At 40.8% G+C, this 16,243-nt stretch overlaps 2 protein-coding genes and 1 long non-coding RNA gene across 4 annotated transcripts in view; 2 read left to right on the top strand and 1 right to left on the bottom strand.

Annotated features, from left to right (window-relative positions):
• Positions 1-1,746: 1,746 nt before the first annotated feature.
• Positions 1,747-6,047, bottom strand: TMEM251 (transmembrane protein 251). 2 transcript variants are annotated; one of them, XM_032691978.1, is made up of 2 exons: positions 5,892-6,047; positions 1,747-3,883 (listed from the first exon to the last, which is right to left on the bottom strand). In XM_032691978.1, the coding sequence occupies exon 2, from the start codon at positions 3,865-3,867 to the stop codon at positions 3,472-3,474; it is 396 nt and encodes a 131-aa protein (XP_032547869.1). In that variant the 5' UTR covers positions 3,868-3,883; positions 5,892-6,047; the 3' UTR covers positions 1,747-3,471. The 2 variants fall into 2 exon arrangements, with proteins under 2 accessions (XP_032547869.1, XP_032547868.1); XM_032691977.1 differs by lacking the exon at positions 5,892-6,047 and adding an exon at positions 4,207-4,394.
• Positions 6,048-6,109: 62 nt separating this feature from the next.
• ITPK1 (inositol-tetrakisphosphate 1-kinase) overlaps positions 6,110-16,243 on the top strand; it is a 157,821-nt gene continuing 147,687 nt past the window's right edge. The window contains exons 1-2 of the mRNA XM_032689955.1: positions 6,110-6,307; positions 7,454-7,544. Coding sequence (XP_032545846.1) covers positions 7,516-7,544 — 29 coding nt within the window. The 5' untranslated portion in view covers positions 6,110-6,307; positions 7,454-7,515. The remainder of the gene's footprint in view (positions 6,308-7,453; positions 7,545-16,243) is intronic.
• LOC116787901 lies at positions 9,222-12,093 on the top strand. The gene is made up of 2 exons (XR_004357485.1): positions 9,222-9,785; positions 10,937-12,093. It is a non-coding gene; the product is annotated as an uncharacterized LOC116787901 (long non-coding RNA).

Raw genomic sequence — 16,243 nt, 5'->3', positions numbered from 1 at the left:
GCTTGCAGTTTTACTTTGCTGCTGGAAGAGACATGTTATAAGGAACATATTTACTGCAACTTACTTTGGTCCCAAGTTTGAAGGGCTGCAGCCTGATGCTATGCTCTTCATTAGACCTGCTCCCCCATGGCAGGAAGTGAAGAACAGGCTCAGTAGCACTCACAAACACATACGTGGCAGACAGGAAGGCACTGTCAGGTGAAGGTCAAGCAGCTAAAGAAACTGAGACTGCCCACATGATGTTCAAGCAGTCTGCCAATGCTTTATCTTGAGACAAAATGCAATAAAAAGAAATCCAGGGTAGGTGGCACACAGATGAATATAAATCACCCTTGTGCTACAACTGCTCACTTTGTTGGCAGAAAGTTAAAGCTCTGGATGATTACTAAGCTAGTAGAGTTCAGCAATCTTCTGAGGATGTTGTTACTGCTTCTATTATTCCAGCTTCTGCTGTAGGAAGCTCTTCACGATCAGGTTTGAGGTAACTCATTTTCAGTCAAAAGACTATGAGTAAAAATAGCTTTCCCACCCCAAATGAAAGTTACAGCAATTCATCTTTGCTGCCTAGTCAGTGAAAACAACTAAATAGATTTGTATAAGCAAGTTCTAGCATAAGCTAATCTTCTACTAGATTAATCCCACTGCCCTAGAAACATATTTGTGCCATTATCTGCCAGTTATGATCAAGAACTAATTGAGAAGTACTGTAGTCTTTAAAGAGGTTGTAAAATTTACTTGAGCTTGATTATCCCAAAAGCTTGTAGATTATGTCAATTTGTGTTACAGGCAGTTATCTTTTGTGATTCAGAACTAATTAGCATTGACACTACCTACAAATCTTCATAATAATTAAGCTTAAAGTTATTTCACTACTTCTTTTTTTAAGAGACTACAATAAAACCCAATTTATTAATTTTTATAGTCTTTACTTACTCTGTCAGTAAGACTTCATCTCTTGATGTTCTTCTGGTGCCAAAAGCACTGGAAGCATCAGCAGAGCTAACTGTGCTCTTCTCCTACTCCTATTGTCTAGTATTCCTATATATTATGTTGATAGTTTAAACTAATTCTCTCCACTGCTGCTTTCAACTCCAAGCTCAAGTCCTTACAGACACAGCATTTGCTTGAATTAGATTTTGTATCTTCCTGTAGTTAGTTGAAAGGCTCATGACTGCCAACACCTGTAATCCAAAGCCAGGCTTCTGATGGAAAAGTCTACAAACACAAACCACCTTTCTGTAAGTCACCACTGTGCTCAGCACGTGCTCCACATCCAGACAGCTTGGCTCATCCCACCAGGCATGCTGATGAGTTTGCTAAGGGTCACATGCTTGCACAACAGAAACTTAGGCAGTTCTTACTGCCATTTTCTATTTTTTATGCTTCCTCTTTAATTCTTTAAATAACTCTTTAAATATTTCCATTTGGACACAGATTAACTGCTCAGATTAAAACTACAGCACCAAGTTACAAACAATCCGGCCAGAGTTATCTCTTTGTTATACATAGGTGAAGAAATGACAAAGGGATTCGGTTTTATCCAGCCAGTCCCAAAACTCCATGCTACCAACAAGGGCACAGAGCATAAAAGGACCCCAAAAAAGATGAACCGAACACACATCCCGAGGGAAGGACAGCTACAGCAGCTGGCAGCCAGCACCGTCTGGCAACAAACATACGCAAAAAAAGAAAACCAAAACCAAAAAAGAAAAGCCTTTGATATGCATCTGCATTAACAGACTTCTGTTTATAAACTTTGAAAAGTTTTTATTTTATAGATAAATAGCATGGTGATTTTAAAAGTTGGGAAACAACACAACTTAAAAGCTTTGATTCTAAAGATAATAACTACTCATCAGAGTTTATAATTTACTCTTACTCCAGCATACTGAGATGGCAGCTCCCTCCTTTTCATATTGCACTTAGAACTCAAAACCTTCTCGTAAAGGCTACATTGTTTTCAGGTCCAAGCACTGATGCTGACAACTGAAACCAGTGTCTCAAAACATCTCCAAATGCAAGCAGAAAGTTTAAGGTGTTGTAACTGCCATGCTTAAACACAGCAAAACTGAAAATAGTGTTCTCTTTCCAAAGTGAGAGAAAGTTGATATTCCCAGGATTCCCTTAATGCAATCAGAAATGGATTATCATTTGTGATGATTGGGTATGGACAATCACATACAGTTCAAATTATAATTGAGGAGTTTAGCTCATAATTCTTTTGAGCCTACTGCTTCTAAAGAGTGTATTTTGCACTGTTTCCATATTTGTAAAGTTACTTCCATCATGGCTGGGTCAAAGATTTAGTTATTCTAAGAAGTAAAAAGGGACAAGAGGAAAGAACAGATTTCACTCTTATTCAAAATATACAATACAGCAGTTAGACTTAAAAGCTATGCCGAAACAGCACTGAAAAATAGAGGTTGAAATTATGACAAGAAATCTCAGCGAAATTTCAGTGTGACAGAAGAAATTTGTATTCATTACAAGAACGAGAAGAAAGTATCTTACTTCTTTGAATTTCTAGAAGAACCATGATTACTTGTCTTACAACCTGTTTCTAGCATCTCTCCAACCTAATACCAGTTAACTTTCCCAAATTCAAAGTTTTTCCTAATTATGTCAGTGCTCCTGGAACATGGTTTTGCATCATGTCTGGAGTGAAGTTAGAATGGTCATAAATGTCAGCAATTTTATCAAGTGAGATAATAGAAGAAAACAAAGAAGAATTTTTGTGCAGACTACAGGCCAATTACAGCATAAGCTGTTTTTGATGTCATAGGAAAACAGCTTAAAGCACCAAGCTCCAGGCTTATGCCACTCCTCACTGCCTACTTACTACACTGTTGTGGTCACTGAAAAAAAGTAGGCTACCACAGGAAAAACAGTACTTTTTCCCTTTAAATGTTTGCACAAACTTTATTCTTTGCTTCCTGTTTTTATATCTGAACTTATTTTTAAAAAATTCATTAAAAACAGCACTGATGTAGGTATTACTTAGCAAAAAGAAAAAAGAAAAAGAATTGTGTTAAGTGCAGCTTTTATAATCACATTCTCATATTTTTTTCCTTTTACATTTACCACAAAAGCAGCATCTTTTCATTGATTTTACTCCAAGGGAAAACATAGGAAATCACTTTTTTGCACAGAGGAGTAAAGTTGTGGACCAGAAACTCGTTTCCCCACAGGACGTTTCAGATGGAGTGTTGTGATTTTGCATCATTAAGGCAAAACGAGGAATACTTCCATCACATGTCACACAGGGCTCTCCCACTCTGGCTGCTTGACAGACCCATAATTAAAAAACTTTTATAGTTACTTTTTTTCTTTAAATAGAAAACAGTCACTCTCTTCATTGCTTATCAGTTTGAAAGAAAAGGCTCTTTCCGGCCTTCACTCAGAACTTCAGTCTTGTGATTAGACCAGGCATATGCAATTGCTTCAAAACAGCAAGAGAAACTAGAACTTGAGCTAAGTGTCAATCAGTTGTAATCTACTGATCTGATTAGAGGCCTTCACAAATGTTTGATGACGATTGCAAATAACAGCCAAGCAGATAGGAATGATGCAGTACCCAACAGTTTTGGGGTCAGCTCTTGTACAGGAATAGAGAAACAAGAACATCTGTAAATATGGTATTAAAAATATTATAGTCCACAGCCAAAAAGGCAAGGATAGCAGTCGTACTTTTAAGGAGTGCGTCCATGTGGTTCCTTCCTGTGGCTCCTTCGGATGTTGCTGAATGTGCTCCAGTGCTAGTTTGTTGTAAGTCTCATTGATTTCAAAGACATAATAAAAAGCCGCAGCACTTGCTAACAAGTACAGCCCCACACCAATCCATCCCATCCTCTGGCGGAAGTTCATCATTCTCCATGCTCTGCACCTGGAACAAAAGGTGACATAAACATTTAGTACAGCTTGGGAAAGAGGAGACACAGATGAACCTTGGTTCTTGTAACTTAACTTTCTATAACTTTTCATTACACATTAGTTTAAAAAGCACACACAGCAATTTCTGAAGAAAGACTCAAGTTCTCTCTGCTTCATAGAAAATGACAGTACTCTGCCAGTGACAGGTTAATGGTAAGGACCCACAGAGCTCTATTGATGGCTCTGGCTATTCTAAGGCCTGCTGGCTGTCAGGATATACCCAGTCAAAAGACAGAGTGAACACAACAAAAGTCATCAACTGGATAGATTACTTACCCCATTTGCCCTCAGTGTCTCTAGATGTAGGGTGGGATAGCACAAGATTTTCTATAAATATTTAAGTTTGGAAAATTCTTTGTTGTCTGCAAGACAAACGTGCTGCTAGACAGCCAGTAACAGGAGCATCACTGCTTGTTTGTGGTGTAGCAACGTCCAGTTGTATTAAGCTCTAGCTGAGTGCCTATCTATGAACCATATGTTTTCAATTAGAACATCAGAAGATATGTACTAAAGGTATGTATTTGCACACATGAAGGTACTATAAGCATGTTACTTGCACCTAACTGTATTCCTGCTGTCCCTGTGCGGACAGTTGCCACAGCCCTTCCGGAGGAATGGAGCTGCACACCTCTACTGTTCAATGCCTCGGTGCAGAACAAACCAGACACCCCTCCACTGGCATTTTTCAGGAAAAACACAAATTATTGGAGCACCACAGTTACTACTGGGCCTAATTTTAGCTGCTTCAAATCTCCAGCTGGCAGCATGGGATCTAGGTGACTGGAAACACTCTTCAATCCAGTCACAAACACTCCAGCTGAAGTACCTCCATACAAAGTCATCACCTCTTTCCCTCAAAACAGCCCTTGCTCAGGGCAGGGAGAACCACTGCAGCTGATCAGGGCTCCCCTAACAAACAGGCTTTTTCAGACTTGGGCTTTTACTTTTCCTACTTTTTTAAGACAGGGGTAAAATCCATCTATGTAATGCTGTTTCAAGAGAACGCATTAAGCTTTAAAACACTAGGCAGAAAAGCATATTTAAGAATGAATTATGCATACAGAACAATGACGATTCACAGAAGTATGAGATTTTTACCATAAGTGATAAAAAAAATCACTACCCCTTTCTAAATCACCCTTTCTGAGCTCAACTATTTGGTTAGCAATCTTGAAAGGCTTCCTGGTTTTACCTAAGTGAAGCGTATCCTTAATCCTGACCTTACAGAATCTGGTCAGGGCAGCCCTGGAGAAATTGTTCTGGCCCTCACACTGCTGCGTTCATGGTGGCTAAAATAGTCACGCATACAAGGATATTAAACACCTGGGAAAGAATAGTAAATACCTGAGAATACCCTTACTTATGTCTATGACCGCTACTTCTTCTTTAGCTGATCCTTCTATATAACTTAACTGCATTATTTCCCTTTGATACACTGAGTCAACAGTTTTAGTAGGACACCTGAAAAATTTGTGTAAGGAGTTGTTAATCTACTGGGCAACACTCGAACCCCCGAGTCCACGTTTACGCAGCAAATAAGACGCTGGATGTTTTTTCCAGCAGTTCGGCATTGCCAAACTGGCTCACGAGTTGTCGCCTTCGAAGAAAATAAATCTTCGGAAGGCAATTACATACTGAAAGCACAAGCACTATTAAAACAGCAGCGGATTTAAGAAGGTAAACAGCCGCGGATTTTGATCCTGCCCTTGAGCAGTGGTCAGAAGAGAAGCCTTAGCTCCGGGGTACACCAAAGCAGGAAACACTCAGGAGTTTTCTCATTCTTACGCTCCGTTTCCAGACCCCATTGTAACTCGCAGCTTTTGGGGACACCCGTGATGGTTACCGGACCCGTCCACCCCCACTGGGGTCTCCTCCCTCCACCGCCCGCCGGACTCGTGCTGCTCCAGGCGAGACGCGCCTCGCCGCCAACCGGTCCTTCCCCGGCGCCGGCAGCCCCTTACCTTGCTCCGGCGGAGAAGGAGGGAGCGGGAGGGCGGCGGCGGGCGGCCCGCTCCCCTCAGCCCGCGCCGCGGCGCCGGGAGGCGGCGGGTGCCGCGGTCCCGCCCCGCTGCCCGCCCGCCGCCATCGCCCCCACCGGCACCGCCGCCACTTCCGGCCCGCGCCAAAGGCTGCCGGGGCGCGCGGCCGCATCCGGGGCGGGCGCCTTGGCCGGCCGCCATCTTGGCTCGGGCGCGCGCCACTCGTTGGCGGGGGCGGCCTCGTCCGCCTCGTCCAAAATGGCGGCGGCGCCGAGGGGCCCTCGGCTCCCTTATGGGGGGAGAGGCCCAAACTGCTGTGCTTGGACAGGGGCTGCGTCGAGGGAAATACCAGTAGAGGCTACTGGGTTGTGTAACAGCCTCCAACAACTGATATGCATGTATTTAAAAACCAGTATATACTAATGCATAAACATGACTGACTATTTCTATTGAATTAAATTATTAGGAAATATTATATTCTTATTATCCCATGTCGGGGGGGGGGTGGTGGTGTTGGAACTAGATGGTCTTCAAGGTTCATTCCAACCCCTTAACGTTCTGTTGATCTATGATCTACTGGGTAAAATCCTTTAATGAAGCCAAAAGATCATTTAAATTGAGCAAAAAAATTATCCGGCCAGGTGTGTGCCATTCAGTGACAGCACCACAATGATATTGGGAGAATTTGTGTGTTAACGCGTTTGCCTGAATTCAGGAACTGTGTGGTGTGATGTGCTCTGTGTTAGTTAATTCAGTAACTGCATAGTGTTATTTGTGAAATGAAAACTTATTACTAAATCGTTGTATTGCTAAAGTCATGAGATAACCACTGTTTCTCATAGAGAAAGCAGCAGTGGCCAAAATTGACATTCATCCAGCTGTAGTTAAAAAAAGAAGGCTAAAGTAGAATTTAAAAAGGGATGTCCAATAAAAAATGAAAGATGCTAAAGCAATGACATTTCTTTTTTTGGTTGTAAATAAGTATGTACACACAGGATCTTCTGCCATTTTTCTTGGGGGATGTAGTAGGTACATGTGAGGCAGTATATAAAAGCCACTGCAAAATTAAATTTATGATGGCTTATCCTGCTATGTTTGGTGTTAAAATTAAAAGTGTTAGAAGCTGGTGTTTTGGGTTATATTCAGGACAGCCGATGACTAAGTGCACGAAGCTGCAGATATTGTTAGTGAAAAGAGACACTGCTGAGAGCCCACAAGAGTCAGCATATAATGTAAGTTCTCTGGCACAGAGCAACGACACCTTAGGCTTTTTTTAAAATTATTGTTTTGAACTAAAGGCCCAAAAGTGACACAAGATGGCGCCCAGCACCGCAGGCAGAGCCAACCTGAGCAAAACTCCGACTGCCAGGTTTTGCACTTGAATTCAGTTAAATGAGGATTTCGTTACCTTTCATGAAGTTTAAATAACCCGTTGGTGTAGTTCTGATGAAAGATGTCGACATGAATAGCTACATAGCTAATGAATAGCTAATTATCCCTCGGACAGTTCTCTTGACTAAATGCCATTCTTTCTATTCTTACAGGTGGTGAGGTCCCAGTTGATCTATAAGGGAATAAACCTCTTGTGGAGCTGACAGACTCAAGCATGGCTGTATTGCATTTTCTTATCTTGAGGTTAGTGGTAATGATGGGAAATGAAATAGTTACCACAGAGAGCCTATTTTCTTTAAAATACCAACGTAGATGTCAAAGAGAAGGGTTTCAGTACAAATTAATATGCAACTGTATGAATATATGGCTTGGCAGTGTGCTAAGTGTAAAGCCTGCATTTGCACTTAAGATTCTAAGGAAAAGGGATTGGAATGTGGGACTTATTTCTACTTAGGAAGCCTGTCTTTTCTCTGAACTGTTGGAGTTGGAAGGGGAGGAGGATTTATGATTTAACCAAGCAGGTTAAAAGACCCAACCACGGGTCTTCTCCTCTATGTTAAGCATAGGCCTGAGACTATGGTTATGAAGAGAAGAATCTAGAAAAATTGAGGAGTTATTATAACAAACACAAGGCCTTTGAAAGCTAAGGCATAACACCAGACAAAGTGATTTGTAATATTTTTGGGCTAGATCCCAATCTGCATAAATTCAGTGTTATGCTTAACCTTTGGCATAGTATAGGAAAGGACACAGCAAATAGCTCAGCTGAGGGTTTGATTGGTTAGTTAGTTTTAGCAGCAGCTCTTAGAGGGGGGAGGGAAGCGACTGTTCTCAGCTTTAGAAAGGTTTCAAGCTAAATTCTAGTCATGAGGACTGTTAATAATAAGGGGAAAGAATTCTTGAGAACTGGTAATAAAGAGAAAGAACTAATACTCTGCATATTGAAATGAGAACATATACCTGGTGAGACTTAATTCAGCTTGCAAACCACAGGAGAAAATAGAAGTCTGTTGAATCCAAAAGAAATAATATTTAATTAATAGAATCAGAGAATTAATCATGGGATTTTGTAGCATTAACAAAGAAAAAAGCATTTCACTTAGTTTTGTCAGGCGGCATATTTTTGTAGAAATACTGGGTTTATTTTGAAGGTAAAACAGAAAGGCATTGGGAACAGTGAGGCTGGCTGCTCCATCAGGGGCAGGAGCCAAGCACAATAACACAGCTGGTAGGGCAGAGCCCCACTGCCCACAGTACCTGAGCAAAGCAAGCAGGGCACACCACATTCAGCCAGGATGTACAGGCAAGCAACAAAGCAGGTCCAAGGTCAAGCTGGAAAGGCAGTCCACAGGTTAGGGTCAGGTGCAATGAAGAGAACTCGGGTCAGACATAACCTAGTGATTGCCATACAGGTCCATACTGGTAAGAAAAGACTGAGCTCAAGCTAGAGAAGTCAGTCTATAACTCCAGGTCCTGATGAACATGGCTTGACACAGTCATGACTGAGCTGGAGACCCATACTCCTAATACATAGGTCAGGCATGGTCTGAAGCCCCAGGGCTTGGTTTAAGTGGGGCTTCTGAGCCCTTTGGAGTTGGGCAGGTGAGGATTGTTGGCCTATTAAGGCCCATTCCTGCACTCAGGATCCTCACAAAGTACATAGGATAAATGAGGGCTGACAATAGGAATCAGAAGGCTTAGTTGTAATCTTCAAACAAAGTTTTCATAAAACAGTATTAATGAAAGGTCTTACCTAGACTTAGATTATGGCTAAAAAGAAAAGCAAAAGTAGAAGACCTGCGATCAAACCAAAATTAGGTGGGCTTCCAAACGGAAGGCAGGAGCTGAAGGACACAATGTATTTTGCATTCTTTTGGGTGGATCTTTATGTTTAACATAGTTGTACTAGGTTCTCATTGACAAGTAACTGAGAAGGGAGACTATTACAGAGACATTTCTGTCAAGACAGTATTTGCCTTCCCCTTTGTAGGACGCTGAGTTTTGATTCAGCAGGAACACCATGTTCCCAGATCTTTTCCTTCTTAATCATCAGTCTAAACTAAACACATGGCTAGAGCACTGGGATCCCTACAGACTCCGTATGTGCTGGGATTCCAAGGAGAAATCTGGCATAAATGAGGAGAACAGGGCATGAGCGCATGTGTTGGTCCTGTGAAGATCATACCCAACCTTAAGCCAAGAAGGTTAGACTAGTTTTAGGGTACAGCTAAGCTGAGGAGTGAGGGATGAAACACAGAGCTTCTTGAAAATGCTCACTTGCTGGTTATGGAGAAGGAAGGCAACTGAAAGAAAGGAAGATAAGCTCCCATCTATTCCTTATACTTGGAAGGTGGGGCACAGAAGAGCAAACTGAAGAACAACTGCTTTGATCAGGGAAAGAAAACACACATGGAAGCCCAAGCCTCACACGACATCTGCCCTCATCTCCAGCTGGGCAAACTCCCCTTTGTGTTACAAGAAGAGGTAGTGCTGTGTTTATAAAGAAATGCAGAAGGGAAAGGTTTTTCAGTGATTCTGAAGTAACAGATCTGAAAAACTGAGGAGGCATATTGGGAAAATGCCTTTTTTTTTCCTTTTTTTTCCTTTTTTTTTTTTCTCAGAACAATGTTTATAGTACTCATGTGAATTTTTATCAGTGAGTGCATGAATGCCCAGTGTTTTTGCAGCTTGCAGCTGTTTTGGTTGTTAGATGTAGTTGCAGTGAATTTCATAGTATCCTGTTGTGGTGTAATAAGTTGTTTTGATCAGTTTCTTATCATTTACTGTGAGTCAAAAACAGTAGTTTCCTTCAATTCATATGTTTTATTTCATGTTTTATGAATCCTTATTTTGTGTTTTAGAACTTTTGTTTCTTCTGAAAGTAAGGCTACAATCTTCTGATTCCCTTTTTTTCTTAGGTGGTTATTTTTCTTGTACTATTGTCTTTCTTTGAACTTCTTTGTTGGAAACATCTGTTTTCTCAGAGAGTGTACCACATTTATTTGGGAGCATGTAAGACATTTTTCTATACATTGGCATTTTTATATTTTATGTCTTCTCCTTTTGAATTGAAATAGTGTATTTGCTTGGTTTGGCTACACTGACCACAAAAAGCAGAGATATTCAGTAAGTTGTGTGTAATCCATGGTGATCTTTTCCTCCTTTGACTTGCTTTATATGCTTGGAAATATTGGGAGCTTAAATTACCTTAATCTTTAATTCTCAGTTCCTGAAATTCTTCTACGCTTTGTTTGTTAGCAGCAGCCACATCTGAGTTAAGCTTCAGGCAGTCATGTTATCCAGGTCCTCTGAGTACCAGCCATACTTTGTTCTTGGTTCTAGAAATATTTACTGTCTTTCCAACAAACTTTTTTATATTTGTCTCATTCTCCCAAACATCCACACTAAACATCTGTCAAAGGAAGACTTACACCCTTTGTCAAAGTGCCTATAAAGAAATTAGTCTTTTATGAAAAAGGGCCTTAGCATTTTAGACTGAACTCTTAGTCTTCATTACACTGATGTTCCTTGTTCATTAGTCACCAGTGAATATAATCCTCATGTCTACATTATCTGTGGTAAAACAATTTCAGCAAGAAAGAGAGAAAATCTTTGCTTTTACTCTCTGTTTTCAGCCAGTTACAAAGTGTCTTCAAAGTTGAGCAAGAACTGACAAAACACACTGAAAGAATATGGGCGGAGATGGCTGATGACTGACTGTTTCTCTCTGTGGCATTTATTTAAACAGAGGACAAATATAATTTTTGCAGAAGCAATGCAGATACTGATCTCACAGCTCCAGCAATATGACCCAGCATCGTGCTGACCTTGAAGGAGAAAGATATGTCCTGAAGAATTTTGGTCAAAGGAGTTTATGGTTACGAATTGCATTTCAGCAAAACCATTATTCATTACAATTTCTTGTTTTTAACTAAATCTGCACAAATAATATTTTAAAAAAATCCACTTCCAAAGCTGCCATTAAACTCCTGAGAATTCTGCTTTTCCATGATTTCAACTGAAGTCTGCTCATACTGCTAGAGAGGAACAGTTACTGAATTTCCATGCTGAGTTTGCTGCTGCCAACATGTTTGGTCATGTAAACAAGTTCACTGAAAAGTCACTCATGCTAAAAAGAAAAACAGATTCACAACGAGGGATCTGCAGGCCAAAAATGCAGGGTTTGGTCAGATGGTCTAAAAAATAGTAAAAAATGAAAAATCCTCTCAGAGAGTCATTCACTGGAGATATGCACTGTTCCTCTTTCTTCCGTCTATATAGATATTCCAGGAGAATCATCTGACCACCTGAGAGAGTGACAGCTCCATCCTCACAAGAGGAGGTTGCAATGACACTCTTGCTTTTCTTTTTAATTTCTGCTGATTAACTCTATGATGCTTATGTGAAGCAAGTCAGTAATACCAAAGAATGGGTTTAGAGAGATTTAGTTATTGTCCCTTCTGAGATTCCCAGTTTCCAGGCTGTACCTATCTTGTTTTAGACTGTGAAGGATGTGCAGCAGGGAATATCTGTATTGAGACTTTCCTGAAGCATAACTTTCTTTTACTAAAGAAACACTGAAAGAACACAGTTCACATTAGGCCTTTTCCCAAATTCAAAGGATCCCAACTTTTTTTGTGTATAAACCAAGAGGAAGGTTTTGGGGGGGGGAAGGGACGGGACAGGATATTGTTTAAGATGTGCAGAATCTAAGCTTTCATTTTAAAAAATAAGGAGTTTGTATATGTATGTGTCTGCTTCTTAGGAACCTCTTCCCTGTGTCCTGTTAGAGCTTAGGAATTAGCCCATAATTACCAACTTCTAAAATGTACTGCGAGAGGGATATGTGTAAGACATCCATCTATGCCATGTGAGGGTTGATAGGTTGTTAGTCACAGAAAAAAACCCAGAACTCCCCCTTTCCTACAGAAGTATTAATATCTTCTTTTTTAGTCACTTAAATTCATTCTGTTCTTAAAAGCTTTATTATTTTTTATTCTCTAGAGCACTTCAATCACCTAGTGTTTAGTTACTTCATAGTATTTTATTATTTGAAGATTTTGTACACAAACCATTGATTTGTCCCTCAACCGTAATCTTATGTGGTTTTATTTTCAGCACTGTTCTGTGTATTCTTTGCTTATCCTTGAAACCTACAATTTGGGTTTTGCACATAAATAATGGAAAGGATTGTGTTGGGCACTTGTGAGTGACTGGTACCTCAAAATGTTACACAGTCAGTCCCATTTACTGACGATATTTATTTAACCAAAACTGATAGCTTTTGGTGTTCTGGTAATAAACTCCATGGTTCAGTTCCCTGTTGAGCTGCCTGCCTGATACAGCAGATATCCCTTACAGTTCTCCCATTTTTTTGTATTTTCAATATTCCTTCCTGGTCCCTAAAGAAGGAAAATTGAGGCCTGGATGAAGAACAGACTTGTCTGAGGCAATGGGAAATCACTGCTGGAGGAAAGCAGAATGACAGAAGTACCTGATGGTTAATCCAAGCATCAGACTTGGAGAGCACCTTGTTACTCATGCAAGTCCACAGGGAGAGCTGTCGGCTCAGCATGAGGGGGGGAGGCTTTCATACAAATTTCATCAGTTGGAAGTAAATCTTCATCCTTTTCTGTGTGGAGGGCTCCTATTATTTTTCTGTTGTCTAGTGAAAGATAAAAGCCAGCTCACTGTAGTTGTGAAGCTTTTAACTACTCACCTCGCCCTGTACCTGAATTTGCCTTTTTCTGAAGCCCCTGCTAGAGGACTGTACCAGAAATCAGCACAGAGCCCCAGAACAACTCAAACAGTTGAACAGAGATGTTAACAGCAGTTGATGGTTACTCTCAAAGGGAGAATGTCAATAATTTATTAGTAAGTGAGTATTTGCATTTCATTTAACAAAAGCACACTAAGCAGCATTTGTCAGTCTTTAAAACAAAAGTCCTTTGTTCCTTACTGTGCAGAGTTTGTAAGCTGCTGCTCTTATCATGCCTATATGAAATGAAATTTCAGGCAGTCATGCCTACATCGTGCTCTATCATGAAGACTGCTTAGAGACTTGGGCAGCCAGCATGGGGCTGGTGGGTGAGAACAGCCATGCAAAGCTGGGAGCATAAGAAAGAATGGCAGAACATAAGTTGTAGATGCCCCTTCTCTGGGAATCTGCACAAATGTGACTCCCCAGAAAAGCACCACTGTTAGCCAGCAACACAAGATTTTTGTTGCTTTTGTAGGAAAGTGTGAGACACCTGGTAGCTCTCCCTTCCCCAGCTGTGTGGAGCAATGGTAAACCAGTCTTTTGGGGTTATTGTCATTGATATCAGGTGGAGATGATTAACAAAGAAGAGTTCAGGTTTGAATTCTCTCCAATTTGTGTAGGTGAGATCCTTTGACAAGACCCACATGCCTATTATATCTCATTCTCCCCCACCTCAATCCAGGCCTCATCATCTTCAGAAGATGTCCCACAAATTGTGGTCAATCTCTCTGGCAGCTTCTTACGTTATTGCAGAGTAGCCAAAATCTCACCTGAAACCAATGTCAACTTTACCCTCAAGACATCTGCGCTAACTTCTACTTCTCTGACTTGTGAAACCATTTTCTAGAGACAACTCTGTAGTCCAAGTAGCTGTAAAATAACTTTAGTGTATGTGTTTGTGTTTGAGATTTAAAAAAGGTTGGAGGTACGATTACAAAGGTGGAGATTTCTGAAGAAGATTTCCATGTAGTAGAAGTGTTGGTGTGGTTTGCACTTTGTATGTGAAATAAGGAAGAGCATTTTAGTGAAGGCTGGAGAACGGAGCCAGGAAAGGCTTTCAAGTTATTTTGACTTTTTTTGAAAGACAACATGCCTGCCTGTACTAAAATTTCCTGTTCATCAGGAATCCAGGGTTGCAGACCAGGATTGTGGGGCAGGAACAGTGACCAGTGAGGATTTAAATAAGCCACATACAAGGCATATATATTTATGAATTTATATTATTAGGAATCTTATACTTTATATTGTTATTGTTTACCTTGGCTGAACGCCAGGTATCCACTGGGCCTGCGCCCTGCCTTCTCCTGGAGGAGAAGGGAGGAGGGAAGAGGGAAAAGGAAAAAAAACTGTGAAACCGAACCTGCTGAGAAAGGCAGTTTAATATTTACACAGAGAGGAAAAAAACTATAAACACTATACACACAGAGAAGAACTAACAATAAAGAAAGACTACTTCCCCATGAGAACGCTCTCCTCCTCCGAAGAAACGGCCCGACTATTCCATGCAGCTACCTGGAAGAGAAGAGAGAGCCTTTACTTCCTTCTCATTTCTTTTATATCTGAGCTGATGTAACATGGTATGGAATACCTTATTGGCACAATATGAATCAGGTGATCTATCTAGTTCCTTTTCCCTCCCAGGGAAGGTAACAAACCCATTACAGGAGACTTGTGTCCAACTGAATTTCTTCTCAAGAGTGCAGCTTTCAGGCCATACAAACCTATTATTGATCTGACAATACCAAAAGACAGTACAAGGAAGGCTTTGCTTGAACGTTGAATGTGAACACAAGGCAGCTGTGTTCCTGGGAGAGCTTGTCTGCCTCAGCACCATGTTTGGTGCTCTTTGCCCCAAGGCCTCTTTGCCTACTGCTTGAAACACTTTTATGGCAGCTCCTTGGCAGGTCCAAACAGTGGTACAAGTTCTTTCCTCTATTTTAGGGTGTTCCTCTCCCTCTCTTATTTATCCTGCCAGGCCTGCATATTGAACAAGAATCCCACTGCATAGGCTTGGTGCAAAGGGAGCAGTAACAACCACTACACAAAGTGCTGAGTGTTCAAGAAGGGCCTTCTAACCTGTCTTCCATCTGATTTGTTGACATTGTTTTTCCAAATAAATAAGTAAAAGAGGGAGTGTGTATGTACTTGGGTTTTTTGCACAATTTCAAAAAAATTACATAGATGGATAGAACTCTTTAAGACACTGAACTCCTATATGTTTGCACTCAAATAATGGAAGTTGTGTCCCGATGAAGGGAAATGCAATATGGGCTTATCCCCTATCAAACAATGGGAATCTTCATAGGCACAAGTTATGACAAACTTTTCATCCACATGAAAAGCTTTCTTCAGAGGATGTACCAGAAAACTGAGGCTCAAGGCAAGCAGGCTTCAACGGTTTAGTCACTAACAGTCCTTCTCCCTGCCAGAAGCTCTGAGGGAAGGGAAAATCCCAAAGGACAGCATTGGCATTGTATGTTCAACTCTAAAGGCAGCTCTTGTATATGAGGTATATTAACATGAGGCACAGAAGTGGCCTGTTCAGAGACACACAGAACCACCAGAAATATTTGCAATGATCCTCTCTGTGGAAGTGTCCCTTTGAGCTGTCAGAAAAATGATTGGGAAGCACTACCTGTCCAGACAGCTCCATAATGACACTATGGGATTATAACGTCCTGCATTCAGAGATTCTCATTGCCTAGGCTTTATTTACAGACTGACAGGCACTGAGTATGTGAGATAAGTTTAATAGCAAAGTGATATTACCAGTATTAATGGAATTTATCATCCATGCAAGTGTCTTACATGATTTAGGCAATTTGAAATGTCTGAAAGTTTGTGATTCTAAATGAGCTATCTCTCTCCCTTTACAACCCTGAGAATCTAGTAAATGCCCAAGAGCTATAACCAAATTGTAGGCTCAGTTGATTTTTCCAGGTTTTTTTGTTTGTGGTGCTTTGGTTTGGGGTTTTTTTCTCCCTTTTCCCTTTTACACTACAGCTGATTATCTACTGTTTTCTGTAACTTACTTGTTTCCTGAATTTCCAAGTCTTCTCTGCATGACCTTCTTCCTTCAGAAGGGCTGTGTGTAGTAGGAGATAGAAATGGGATGTTACAGGACAGAGAGTGTTGGTAACATGGAGGAGATGTACATGTATAGTTTAATCTTCGGATATGA

This window comes from Chiroxiphia lanceolata, chromosome 6 (genome assembly GCF_009829145.1).
Source record: "Chiroxiphia lanceolata isolate bChiLan1 chromosome 6, bChiLan1.pri, whole genome shotgun sequence".
NCBI lineage: Eukaryota > Metazoa > Chordata > Aves > Passeriformes > Pipridae > Chiroxiphia > Chiroxiphia lanceolata.
Note: the sequence above shows the minus strand (reverse complement) of the source record. Positions and strands in the feature narration are given on the sequence as shown.